At 37.8% G+C, this 14,698-nt stretch overlaps 1 protein-coding gene across 2 annotated transcripts in view; it reads left to right on the top strand.

Moving 5' to 3' along the window:
- The window catches only part of RAB28 (RAB28, member RAS oncogene family), a 97,959-nt gene extending 83,489 nt beyond the window's left edge, over positions 1–14,470 (top strand). The window contains exons 6-8 of one of the 2 annotated variants that reach the window (XM_061420837.1): positions 3,626–3,703; positions 12,189–12,283; positions 13,534–13,619. In XM_061420837.1, coding sequence (XP_061276821.1) covers positions 3,626–3,703; positions 12,189–12,278 — 168 coding nt within the window. In that variant the 3' untranslated portion in view covers positions 12,279–12,283; positions 13,534–13,619. Of the gene's footprint in view, positions 1–3,625; positions 3,704–12,188; positions 12,284–13,533 lie in introns of both variants that reach the window. The other variant, XM_061420836.1, reaches the window with a different exon arrangement.
- Positions 14,471–14,698: the final 228 nt, after the last annotated feature.

The raw sequence follows: 14,698 nt of genomic DNA, 5'->3' as shown, positions 1-14,698 counted from the left end.
ACTTAGTTTCCAGAATACTACATCTTCTGGTTTCCCTCCTACCTTGACAACTACTCTCTTATCACCTTTGCAGATTCCTTCATTGAATTGCCCTAGGCACAGTCCTTGGATATCTCTCTTTTTTAAACTTATTCCCTTTGTGACCTCATCTAGTCTCATGGCTTTGGCCAAACCTCTTTGAACTCCAGACTCATATACCCCAGCACTCCTGCTTAAGTGTCTTAAGAGTCAGTCCAGTTTAATGCAGGATTCAGGTCCAGAACTGAGCTCTTGATATTTCTTCGTCAGATCTTTTCCAGTCTTCCCCACTTCAGTAAATGGTAGATCTCCTATGTGTTGCTAAGACCACGAAGATTTTGGAGTCATCCTTGACTCCTGTCTTTGACATACCACAACTCTCACCAAGTCCTGTTTTTCTGCTTTCAAAATGTGCCCATAATCTGGTGACTTTTCTTGCCATTGCCACTGCTGCCACTTTGTTTCAGGCCTCCATCATCTCTTACATTAGTGTTCTTGCCAGGTTCTCTTTTTGACCCTTCATCTTCTATAGTGAATATTCAGTACAACAACCAGATTGACCTTGTTAAAACAGAAGTCACATCAAGCCACCCTCCATTTCATTCAGAGTGAATGAAAGCCAAAGTCCTCCCCATAATAGCCCAACAGATCTTACCTGATTTGTTAGGCGTACCTGATGCTCTTAGTCACTCTGCTGTTTTTCTTTTACAGTCCTCCTTTTCTCTCCATTTCACCACACTAGCTTTCCTGTTTCTCCTTGAACTTTGACCATCAGTGAACTATAATATGTAATGCTCTTTGGGGTACAAATGACATAAGCCTTTTGGGGACATCATCTCTTTTTGATTAGAAGTTAAAATTAAGTTGTTGAAAGTGAAAGTCGTTCAGTCCTGTCTGACTCTTTGCAACGCCATGGACTGTACAGTCTGTGGAATTCTCCAGGCCAGAATACTGGAGTGGATAGCCTTATTGAAGTTGTGATAAATATTCAGTAAGTAGTCATGAGTATAAAAAAGTTCTTCATGACCCAGATAATCATGATGGTGTGACACACTCACCTAGAGCCAGACATCTTGGAATGTGAAGTCAAGTGGGCCTTAGGAAGCATCACTACGAACAAAGCTAGTGGAGGTGATGGAATTCCAGTTGAGCTTTTTCAAATCCTAAAAGGTGATGCTGTGAATGTGCTACACTCAGTATGTCAGCAAATTTGGGAAATTCAGCAGTGGCCACTGGCATGGAAAAGGTCAGTTTTCATTCCAGTTCCAAAGAAAGGCAGTGCCAAAGAATGCTCAAACTACTGCGCAATTGCACTCATCTCACACGTTAGTAATGCTCAAAATTCTCCAAGCCAGGCTTCATTCAGCAATATGTGAACCGTGAACTTCCAGATGTTCAAGCTGGTTTTAGAAAAGGTGGAGGAACCAGAGATCAAATTGCCAACATCCGCTGGATCTTGGAAAAAGCAAGAGAGTTCTAGAAAAACATCTATTTCTGCTTTACTGACTATGCCAAAGCCTTTGACTGTGTGGATCACAATAAACTGTGGAAAATTCTGAAAGAGATGAGAATACCAGACCGCCTGACCTGCCTCTTGAGAAACCTATATGCATGTCAGGAAGCAACAGTTAGGACTGGACATGGAATAACAGACTGGTCCCAAATAGGAAAAGGAGTAGGTCAAGGCTGTATATTGTCACCCTGCTTATTTAATTTATATGCAGAGTACATCATGAGAAATGCTGGGCTGGAAGAAACACAAGCTGGAATCAAGATTGCAGGGAGACATATCAGTAACCTCAGATATGCAGATGACACCACTCTTATGGCAGAAAGTGAAGAGGAACTCAAAAGCCTCTTGATGAAAGTGAAAGTGGAGAGTGAAAAAGTTGGCTTAAAGCCCAACATTCAGGAAACTAAGATCATTTCATCTGGTCCCATCACTTCATAGCAAATAGATGGGGAAACAATGGAAACAGTGTCAGACTTTAATTTTGGGGGGCTCCAAGTTCACTGCTAATGGTGATTGCAGCCATGAAATTAAAAGACGCTTACTCCTTGGAAGGAAAGTTATGACCAACCTGGACAGCATATTGAAGAGCAGAGACATTACTTTGTCAACAAAGATCCGTCTAGTCAAGGCTATGGTTTTTCCAGTAGTCATGTATGGATGTGAGAATTGGAATATAAAGAAAGCTGAGTAGTGAAGAATTGATGCTTTTGAACTGTGGTGTTGGAGAAGACTCTTGAAGAGTCCCTTGGACTGCAAGGAGATCCAACCAGTCCATCCTCAAGGAGATCAGTCCTGGGTGTTCATTGGAAGGACTGACGTTGAAGCTGAAACTCGAATACTTTGGCCACCTAATGCGAAGAGCTGACTCTTTAGAAAAGAACCTGATGATGGGAAAGATTGAGGGCAGGAGGAGAAGGGGACGACAGAGGAGGAGATGGTGGGATGGCATCACCGACTCAATGGACATGAGTTTGGGTAGACTCTGGCAGTTGGTGATTACTGGGAGGCCTGCTGTTCTGCAGTTCATGGGGTTGCAAAGAGTCGGACACGACTGAGCGACAACTGAGCTGAACTGAGTCGTGAGTAAGTAGGGGTCAGAATAAACTCGGATATTTAGGGGGTAAAGACAAGATATGCAGACAAGCAAAGACCATTGGAGCTCCAGGAATCATAGTGGACCCCATATAAGTTATCTATGTACGAAAGGATGTTTATAGAAGTCTTTGCAGATTTTTGTTTCATGATACTGGATTGTGAAAGTGAAAGTCACTCAGTGGTGTCCGACTCTGCGACCCCGTGGACTATACAGTCCATGGAATTCTCCAGGCCAGAATACTGGAGTGGGTAGCCTCTCCCTTCTCCAGGGGATCTTCCCAACTGAGGGATCGCACTCAGGTCTCCCGTATTGCAGGCAGATTCTTTACCAGCTGAGCCACAAGGGAAGCCCAGGAATACTGGAGTGGGTAGCCTATCCCTTCTCCAGTGGATCTTCCTGACCCAGGAATCAAACCGGGGTCTTCTGCATTGCAGGCTATCAGGGAAGTCATATACTGCTACTTTTGTGTTTGACAAAATACAGTAAAGTTTACTAAGTTTTTTGCTCCAGAGAGAATTTATTAAAATTGATTAGAATCTTAGAGATTATGAAAGAGTGGAAAGTAAGACCTTTCAAGGCAGGCTAATGCCATATCAAAGATCAGTGTAAAATTGGCAGTGAAAAACTTTACCCTACTTTCATTTTCTTCAGGACTTACAGCAGTTTATTATTTGGCTAGTAGTCTTTTTTTTTTTTTTAATGTCATAGCTGTAATTAATTATGTTAACTCTTTAAAAGTGTAAGTTTTTCAGGATAAGTGTGTAAATTTAGACCAGTTCAGTGAAGTGTATGAATTTTCAAATTATGGTTTAATCATTTAAAAAATTATTATGCTTTAAATGTTGCTGTATTTGACAAATAAAGGTATTTTTGGAACAACCCGGTACATCATATTTTTGCAGCTCTTGCTGTTTATCATTTTTTAGAAAGTTCAATTTGTTTGAAGGTAACTTAGACATGCCTGTTTTAAATCATTTAAACCTGTTTTTGTTATGCAGGTCTTCCTGTGTTTTCAGAAAGTTGCTGCTGAAATCCTTGGAATCAAGTTAAACAAAGCAGAAATAGAACAGTCACAGGTGATTATATTGAACTGTATACTTAAAAAAAATAATTTATTTCTTAAAAGACATTAATTTTCTCTCTGAATCCTTTTACATTTGTGCATTCTATGTACATATCCCTAACAGCCTTAAAAATAGATTGTGTGTATGAGTCATTGTTTATTGCAGAAGATGGAGGATGTTAAGTTTTTGCCAAATGATGATACCTTGAAACCTCATTTTGTCTTTTTTTTGTTGGAAAAATGAGATTAATGTAATAAAAATTTCATCAGCAGTTAAATAATGGCTAAGGAACTGACCATATTATTTTGTACTTCTTTATTTAAGTTCTTCTTCCATGATTACTGTATAATATCCTTTTTATGTTTTATATAAAATCCCAACTATTTATTAAAGTTTAGCCTTAAGTAGTAAGAGTTTACCCTATTTGGCATCTTCTATGTTTGGTTTGGTGAAACACTATAAAAAATAGTGTTGCTCTCTGTTCTTCTGTAAAATATCCTGCATTGTAATATTAATTCTTGATGTTATTTTATTGTTAATTTAATAATGGTATTAATTATTGAGGATTTCTGAATTCTCCCACTCTTCCTAGACAGTTCTCTTAGACTAAGAAATAAACATGAATACCAATAGTCAGCTGCTTAAAGATACAGTAGCACACTACTTTACATGTTTGATTGAATAAAAAAATCAGAGCCTGTAGTTTAAAATTAGACTTCAGAAGTGGTTTGCTTAGAAGCAACATATATTGATAAATAACATTTTCCCTCAACCCTCTCTACTTTTTCCCTGCTTTGTGAAGCTACAAAGGTATAATGATCTTTCTCCATCCTTAAATTTTTCTTTAATTCTTTTTGAGTTAATTCTGTGTCTTCTTTTCATGGTTAGTCTTTGTGTGTGCATGTTTTTAGACAATTTAAGCAAATATCAATTGAAAATTGTTATGCTGATATGGCTGTTTCTAGAGCTTCATTTAAATATTTGGAACTCTGGAAATCTACCTTTACTTCTCACTATTCAAAAGACATTTCAACACTTACTGTGGCCAGACACAGTGTTTAGCTATTTGTGCCTTATAAATTGTTCCCAGACCAAAGTAGTTACTTGATTTTGGCCTAGGAGGATGGATACAAGAAGAGAAATCAGTGATTTGCTTGACTATACAGACCTTGGCAGATCCAAGAAGTCACGTGATGCCTCTGCTTTGTAGCTTCACTTTCTAAATGATGTTTGTGCCTGGTTAACTAGGTAGTCCATCAGTGATTTTCAGGCGATCATAAATGATTAATTGATCATATAAGTGTGGTTTACTGCTGGATCCAGAGGAGATTTAAGAGTTTAAGATGCAGTGAAGAAAATTAATAAGTGTGCCAGCTACTGTTACATCATTTAATCCTTACAATAACTCTGGGGCAGGTGGCACTTCATCATTTTATGGTTGGAAAACTGAGACTGCAGAAAAGTTAAGTAACTTGATGTGCTTATCCACAGCTGGGCAGTGATGGACCCAGGACTTGAACTCATGTCTTTCTGATGGCAGTGCCCCTAATGTTTCCACGCTACCGTACTGGGGGAAGATTCACTGGGTGGTTTGGAGTGGGGAGTTGAAAAGAAGCTGGAACAAGCAAGTTGAAAAGTTTAGATGGTATTTTGGAAAGAGAAGAGCTGTTTGGTTAAAATAAATGACCATTTGTGTTGGAGTGTGAAGGAAATTTGAAGAAAGATTATGGAGATTTATGAATGCCAAGTTGATAATCTTAATCTCACATATTGACAGTGGAAAATAATTTTAAGCAGGGAAATAAACGAAAGCAGTTTTTAGATGGGATTAATCTAATGGAATTTGTGTGTGTGTGTGGATGGGTGCCAGAGAGGTTGAAGCAAGGAGACTGGGTTACTGCCTTCGTGTGATAAGGACCGGAATTGGGTGGAAGGGGAGGGATGGATGTAAGAGACATTTCACAGAAGAATCAGTAGGACTTGTGGAATGACTGGATAAAAGGGAGAAGTCATCCCAGATCACTGGAGGAATGGAAAACGGGAGAGCCAGTGATGAGCCCCTCTAGAGGAGAAGGTGTGCTGGTGCAGCGCTGACGGCCCCCCGGACAAGGGGTCTGTACTCGCCCGAGCCCCCAGCAATGCTCAGGTTCTAGGGTATCTCCAAAGATGTGGAGTGACTGGGGTACTGCTAAAAGGCAGAATTCTAGGGACGCTTGATTCGTATTTTTAGCTCACTCTTGGTCACAAGAGACAGAAAGTTACTCTTTGAACTTTTAGAGATCGACTTAACAGCTAGGCACGTTTTAGCTAAACCCGTGTCAGATGTGTTCACTACAGAGCTCCTCACCCTCCCTGTACACTCCACCTTGTTTGTAAGTGCACCCCGGCTTCTTAGGCCATGAAGTTTAGTTCTGTTTTCGACTTGTTGGTGTTTACTTTGAATGCATTCATTTGAAGATGAATTCAAGCTACTAAGCCCTCCTTCACTGGGTCTGTCAGAGCCTTTGTGTAGGGAAACCTCATTCTCCATTCCTTAGACCAGTGAATTTGGTGCCTTTGCCAGTTAAATTATGTATTTCACAGTTAAGTTTTCTCAGTGGAAGGAAACATTTTTGAAAGTTCATTATTTTTAAAAGATGTTTCTAAGAACATACTTGCGAGCTATCTTGAGCACAGTATTATTTTTTATTGATATATACTTGGCACAAAATATTATGTAAATTTAAAGTATATAACATGTTAACTTGATATCTTTATCTATTATAATATGATTTTGCCATTATAGTAGTAATTAGTACCTCTATCATGTTACATGAATATCTTTGTTGGTAGTTGGAATAATTAAATTCTAATCCCTTAGCAAGTTTGATGATTATAAAACAATATTGCTTTCTGTATTGACTGTACTGTGCATTATTTCTAGGACTTAATTACTAATAATGGTAAGTTTGTACCCTTTAGAGGACAGCTTTCCTATCCCCTCATCCTCCGGGAACAACCATTTTATTCTTTTCTTTTTTTTGCAATTTTGCTTTTTAAAATTTCATGTGTAAGTAGTATCATACAATTCTTGCCATTTTCTGTCTGATTTATCTCATTTTGCACAATGTACTCGAAGTCCATCCAAGTTTTTACAAATGGCAGACTGTTATTTCTCATGGCTAAATAATATTACATTGTGTGTATATGTACATATATTTATATTCCACATTTTCTTTATTCACCTATCAACAGGCACTTTGCTGTTTCCATATTTTGCTTATTGTAAATAACACTGTAATGAACATGGGAGTCGATATATCTTCAGGTAAATACTCAGACATGGAATTGCTGGATGGTATGGTAGTTCTGTTTTTAACTTTTTGAGGAGACTCCATACTGTTTTCCAGGGGCTGTACCAGTTTACAGTCTTCATTCAGGGTTTCCTTTTTTTCCACATCCTCTCTAGCACTTATCTCTTATATTTTGAGGACAGCCATTTTAACAGGTGGGAGGTGATATCTCACTGTAGTTTTAATTTGTTGATTAGTGATATTGAGCCTCTTTTTATGTACCTATTGGCCATTTGATGTCTCTGAAAGTTCACTTAAAAGCAAAGAAGTTCAGATAATCTGAACTTCATTTCTATATATAATTTATATACAGAAAGTGGAGGAGTAGGGCAGAAAGGAAGGGAGAGAGCAAGAGCTTGTGCACCTGCGTTCTGTGGTTTTATGTCATTCGAAAGAGTCCTGAAGGAACTCAGTGTCACAGAATGATAAAGTGTTTTGTATTATTTTATACAGAAGAATTTAGATTGTAGACTCACCAGTCACATGGAAATCGATGCTATAGTAATTTTGTTTGTGACAAATATTTATAATAAGGCCTCAGTCTTAATTCCATTCACTGATTATTTAAAGAGATTCTGCTATTTTAGTTTTAACCTAGATTATTCCCATTTGACAGTTATATAAAATGAGTTATATATGAGTTATAAACACACTTTACAAGCTGTTCAAGGAAGAGAAGATGGAGAAAAGAAGGAATGAAGTTTACTAAGACAGCAGATGTTTTTTGAGGGTCTTTATGCAAGAACACTGAAATCTGGGGATACAGAGATGAATAAGTCACAGTCCTTATCCTCAGGGAGCTCCCAGATTACATGAGGGCAGACAGATATGTCAAGTATGCTCTAGATCCGTTTTTTATTTCTCTATTAGTGACATTTTCACTGGCCAGTTAATAAATTATGACTTTGTTTGCTTTGAACTAGGTATGCGTTCGTTTTAGTGATCCTATATTTTTATAGATAATACTAAATATAAAGTTATTGAAAATAGTAACTGTACATTATTTCCATGTATTTTATTTATTTTTATCCCTAGTAGGTTGTGCCTCTTAATCCCTGTCCCCTATCTTTCCCCTTTCCTCTTCTCTCTACCTACTGGAAACCACTAGTTTGTTCTCCATATCTGTGAAGCTATTTCTGTTTTGTTATATATAATTAGTTTGTTTGTTTTATTTTTTAGATTCTGCATGTAACTGAAGACACACAGTGTTTATTTTTCCTCTGTCTGACTTATTTCCCTACACATAATAACCGCTAAGTCCATCCCTGTAGTTGCAAATGGCAACATTTCATTCTTTTTATGGCTGAGTATATTCCATTGTGTGTGTGTGTGTGTGTGTATCACATATTTCTTACCCATTTTGGGCTGATGAACACACGTGACTTCCATATCTTGTTTATTACAATTAATGCTGCTGTGGACATTGGGGTGCATATATCTTTTCAGATTAGTGTTTTTTGTTTTCCTCAGATATATACTCAGGAATGGGATTACTGGGTTATATAGTATTTCTATTTTCAGTGTTTTGGGGAGCCTCCATAGTGTTCTCCATAGTGGCTGTGCCAGTTTGCATTCCCACAGCAGTATGGAAGGGCTCCCTTCTCTATACATTCTTGCCAACACATGTTATTTCTTGTCTTTTTGACAGTACTTATTCTAACAAGTGTGAAGTGATACCTCACTGCGGTTGTGATTTGTATTTTCCTCACTGTTAGAAGTGTTGAGCATCTTTTTCATGTGTTTTTTGGCTATCTGTATGTCTTGTGTGGGGAAAAATGCCTATTTCAGTCCTCTGAACATTTTTAATTCTGTTTTTCTGTTGTTTTGTTTTTTGATAATGAGTTGTATGAATTCTTTATATATTTTGTATATTAACTCTTCATGATATCATTTGCAAATGTCTTCTCTCATTTAGTAAGTGGCCTTTTCATTATTTAATGATTATTTAATGTGGCCTTTCATTGATGGTTTCATAATCATCACCCATTTTGTTGATGGTTGGTTCCCTTGCCTGAGGAGAAAGTTCCAAAAAAATATTGTTAAGCCCTATGTCAGATCAAGGCTATGGTTTTTCCTGTGGTCATACATGTTTTTTGTATGGTTTTTCCATGTATGATTGTGAGAGTTGGACTGTGAAGAAGGCTGAGCGCCGAAGAATTGATGCTTTTGAACTGTGGTGTTGGAGAAGACTCTTGAGAGTCCCTTGGACTGCAAGGAGATCCAACCAGTCCATTCTGAAGGAGATCAGCCCTGGGATTTCTTTGGAAAGAATGATGCTAAAGCTGAAACTCCAGTACTTTGGCCACCTCATGCGAAGAGTTGACTCATTGGAAAAGACTCTGATGCTGGGAGGGATTGGGGGCAGGAGGAGAAGGGGACGACAGAGGATGAGATGGCTGGATGGCATCACTGACTCGATGGACGTGAGTCTGAGTGAACTCCGGGAGTTGGTGATGGACAGGGAGGCCTGGTGTGCTGCGATTCATGGAGCCGCAAAGAGTCGGACACGACTGAGCGACTGATCTGATCTGATCTGATGTCAGATCATATTCCATTTTTTTTCTTTTTCTATTCACTTAAAAAAAATTTTTTTTCCATATAGTTTCAAAACCAAATGGGATCTTAGCGGCCATATAGATAAACCTTGTGTTTTATAGATTAGGAGAGTGTGAAGACCAAAGAGGTAAGGTAGCTTGCCCAGAGTTGTGACTGTTATTGACAGCCTGTGATGACATATTATGCAGTGTATGTGTATGCCATTACATGGAAGGAAAAGGAGAGTCGCTTTCTTTAAGCTCCTACTATGTGCACAGTACCCTGCTTTTAAAAAATGCTATATCTGTGCTTTGAGTGGTAACCTATAACTTTTTGCCCGTTGAATTTGTATCAATCATGGTATTCTTTAATAATTTATGCATTTGTTTTCCTTGCTAGACTCTTAATGCATCTCAAAAAAAAAAGAATGATCATGATTGCTTGCAGGAATGTTTCCAGTACCTGGAACCGTGGTTTGCTTTGAATGAGTGATAGTGACAGGTGTTTTAGCTGTTAGAGTATGTTTCCTCTCTATCCTGAGGGTGACCAACTATGACTTTTGTAAGGTAAATATGTTTCTACTCTCTGGGTTAGAGCACAGTTCCAGAATTGACCAGATTTATCTTTCCCGAGTCCATCTCTACTGCTTATACCTTACCACTTCAACTCCTAAGTTGCTTTCTTGCTTACCCTAATGGAGAGCTCCCACTTCCAGTTCTAGGACCTGACTCTGACAACCCTGACAAAACAGGGGTTAAGCTGGTGTTCAGCCACACAGCTCCCTTTCTCTTAGGGCCACTGCATTGTTTTCCTTCACTTGACTAATAGCAGAGAACAGAGTTTATAGCAGAATTGAGTTTACTCTGTAGCTCCAAACATAAAGACTGGTGTTTTGTAGGTAACACTTTTCTCTGAAAACATCAATGATTGAATGATTTGTAAACAAGAAACTACTGTGAAGTCCCCTACCATAAAGTTTACATCATAGAAATTATGCTTTATTTACTCAGAGAAAGCAAAGTCCTGAAGATGTAGAACTTTGATTCTGGCTTCCAGTTCAGAAATTTTGTATAGAGCTTTATGTCAAACAACCAAGGCCCTCAAGAAAGATGTTGCCTTGTTAGTTCTTAATTAATTTGATGAGAATTGGTGGTGAAAATCCAAGTCGTTTATGTTAGTCAGTACTTTGACCAGAATGTCTTGACCATAGGTCAGTGACCTGGTTGTGTTTATAAGATAGGATTTAAACCATCATTTTGGAGGATTAATGAGTTGCTTGCTGATTATGAAAATCCCTTCTCTTTATTGTAACCCATAGTTTGGCATGAAGCAGTTAGGTTTGGGGAGGCCAGATGATGATGTTCAACGGGTCACTGATGCGCCCCCCTCATACGTCATGTGGCAGTTGGCAATGCTCCTGTGATAGCATCAGGCTGAGTGCCTAGTAAATCATGAGTCTTGTCCAGAAGTTAATACTGCTTGCTGGAGAACTGGAGCAGAGCCTGTGCAAGGCTAATACACCTTAGTGTCCTGTTCATTTACTCTCAGTTGTTTATCCAGGCTTTATAAACATTAGCACAAGCAGCAGCCTGATTAATATGTTTTTCTCTATGTGCTAATTAATAGATGCTATGATGAAGGAAGATCTTTCCAAAATAAAATATTGGAACTCATTAAAAGTGGGTATAGTTCCAAGTCTAAAAAATTTGGGGAGTGTGTTATCTCTGTCATATTTGTCTTATGTGGTCTTCTCATCTTAAGGGTTATAGTAATCAAAAAATCTGACTAGTTTTGATTTGTTACTTAGCAAAATTCATTTGAAAACATCAGCTGTCATGCTTAAAATATGGTATGTTTTTTAACTATAAAAAATGTATTTTGATCTTACTTATTTCTGTATGAAATTTCAAAACTTGGAGGTTAGGGCTGTGAGAGCCGGGGAAGTGACCATCAAAAGGAGGTCTTTGACAATAACGAATATGATTAAATGTAAAAACCGTAAATGACATGCAGTTTCCTCTGATGTATGCATCCTCTACCTTCAAAGAAAATGAACCCACTCTTTGTTCCCTCCACACATGTTATAAATCCACTAGTAAATTTCTTATCTGGTATGACAGTTAGCTGTGTGCATGTTCCCTTCCCACAGCAGCTTATGAACAAATCCTGTGCAGTTCACCATTTGTTCCCAGTGTAGAGGGAGTGGCCCACGGTAGATCCTCAGTAATGTTTGTAAAAAGAAATTGAATGAGTACCTCAGCTGCACTTTAGTAGAGAAAAGCCCCCAAATTCTTTGTTGTCTTCTGAAATACTGGGCATTATATGCGTTACATGTAATTGTGATATCAAAAATAGAGCCCACAGCTTTTCTGGGAGGCTCAGTAGACATGTCCATTTCAATAATTAAATAGAATTGTAATGTTTCTTGTATCTTTGTTCATTTTCTTTCCTTTTATATGCATATATTCTGCTATTTCTTTTGTGGCTTGTTTAAATTTATGTGCGTATTTCTTTTTCTACTTTGGTGTTCCCATCTATTTTCAGTCATTGAACACACTTTCCATTTTTTTCTTTCTTTCTTTTTTTCCCCCTTTCTTCTGCATCTTGTTTCTGTTATACGGAATTGACAGCGTATTGTCAGGGCAGAAATAGTGAAGTACTCGGAAGAAGATAACCAACATACCAGCTCTGCTCAGAGCAGAATCTGTTCAGTACAGTAGTGCAGGTATTAATCGATAAACTATTGCAATTTGTGGGAGGAGGGTGGGGAGAACTGGTGAATGTTATCTTGTTCTTTATGAATAAAAAATTCAAAGATTTATTGTACATTCTTGGGAATTAATATTGCATAAGTCCTGTTCTGGAACTTTGAAAAATTGATCCTTTGCCAGACTTTCGACTTAAGGAATTGGGAACAAATTAACATTTCATTTACTTTCAAATGTATTTGTCTTTATGGTCATGTTTATTACATGTGCAGTGAAATGGAGAATTGAAGCAGTTATTTCATTATTCTCTCCTTACTGTTTTTCCTGAAATAGCGTAGGAATTGAAAGAGTATTTTTAAAGTTTGCCTTGAATTACCCTTCTTTGTCTGCTTATGTGTGCAGACTTAGTAGGAGTTGAAAACAGTTCAGGATTTGTTTTTCCTTAAATTATTACTTAAAGAAGAATGTTAGGGCATGTCGCTAAATTCATTGTTTAAAATATTCCTTGAAGTTGTGTTAGAGGAAAAGAAGGAAGAGTTAAAAGTGTCTTTTGATTTAAATTGTTTTAAACACATGAATGTGAGGTAATATAAATTTCTCATTATTCTATATTTTGTTAGAGTCATTATTCATGACCCAGTAGTGGAGCCATTTGGAAGTAAGTCAGGGATTTAGGAGAAAAGTTTTAAAAATTGGAAAAGTTCTGCTCAAAACATTTCTTCTTTATATGTGACTTCTCTTTAACATTTTTATTTCCTCTCACTAACTCACAAATTGATAAACATTTTTAAGAGAGTTATGCCTGAGTATAATAGTATATGGAAATATTAATAAATAATATTTTTTACTTTGAAATGATGAGGCCTTATCTATGAATCAAAACTTATAATGATTAATTTTAAATCCTTTGCTTTAAATTATAACCGGGGTTTAGTTTTTCATATTGATTTGCCAGTTTTTTATTAGACTTGTGATAACCTCATAGATGTCATAAAACCAGAGACGACTGAATTAAAAAATTGCTATTACATCCTTAACAAAACCAACCCCTTCCCCACCCCCCCCTTAGCCCCCCACCCCCCCAAAAAAAGAAAATCCCAGCTTGACATGAGTTGGTTCTGGCTGATTCTTTTAATATCAGCTTCTGCTTCATTTATGATGTCTGTCATCAGGAGTTCACGAAGTTCAGAAAATAAAAATATACTTTAAGGAGCTCTTTCTAAATGTTCTGATGTCCTGATAATAACTCTGTTTTCTTTTATGACAGAGAGTGGTGAAGGCAGATATTGTAAACTACAACCAGGAACCCATGTCAAGAACTGTTAACCCTCCTAGAAGCTCTATGTGTGCAGTTCAGTGAGCACATTTTTCTTTTGTACTGATAGTTCTGACTGCCCTTCGCCTCTGTGTGGGCCCCGAGGACCTCTAGGAACTTGTTTTATCAGTGACCATCTCTGTAGTTCAGTTAACACTTTCCGCTCAACTCGCTTCATCATTGCCCGTTGCCTCAGCCGCAGGCAGCTCCTCCGACTGGAAAGAATTCAACTTCGGGACCACACACTTTGAATTCGGCTTGGAAAGCCCATTCTCTGGAATCAGACTGCTCCATTGAGAAAGAATAATGTTGCCTCTCTTAAGGCCTCACTTCTTTTTTCCGTGATGTAAATTTTTGTTTAAACAAATATGAAAACTATCCAGGTCTTGATTATCAGCCAGGATTTTGCTGCAGCACAGTTTCATTCTCTTATCTGAACTCATACCTGGCAAAGTACGCTTCAGAGTGCAAACATCCGAACGAGTAATATATTTTATCTACTGATACTTAAGAAAGGATTCTTTTGCTATCTCTTGTGAGTAAAAATATATAAAGTGGTATCTAACTGAAAATGCTTGAAATAAAGCTGTAATAGAAATATTTTCTTCATTTTTTTTAAGAAAGAGCCTAACTTGTTTATATTTTAGCTGTAGCTCACAAAGTAGTGAGTATTTGATAGTGTATTTTTATTATTGTATCATGGTCATTATGTCTTGTGTAATACTCTGGTTAGATGGTTTTGTGATTCTGATGCTCCGTGCGGACTTGCTCCTACAGCCTGTGTGAGAGTCCTCCCAGAATGAGCTGTGACTGTTATTGGATCATTGTGGATCAGACTGTACCTGACAGGCAGATATTTTTCTCCTGCAAATAAATTTATTTAAATTACCTTTGGGGGAGAATTTTCTTTCAGCCACATCCCTTTTCATTACAGAAAAGGTATATTTGGATACAAATCAATGGTTGTGTGAAGTTTAATAAACATTCAGTCACTTAGAGTTGTTAGGACTTCCCAGTGGCTCAGCGGGTAAAGAATCTGGCTGCAACACAGGAGACACAGGAGACAGGGGTTCAGTCTCTGGGCCAGGGAGGATCCCCATGGCAACCCGCTCCAGTG

Source organism: Bos javanicus, chromosome 6 (assembly GCF_032452875.1).
Source record: "Bos javanicus breed banteng chromosome 6, ARS-OSU_banteng_1.0, whole genome shotgun sequence".
Taxonomy (NCBI): domain Eukaryota; kingdom Metazoa; phylum Chordata; class Mammalia; order Artiodactyla; family Bovidae; genus Bos; species Bos javanicus.
Note: the sequence above shows the minus strand (reverse complement) of the source record. Positions and strands in the feature narration are given on the sequence as shown.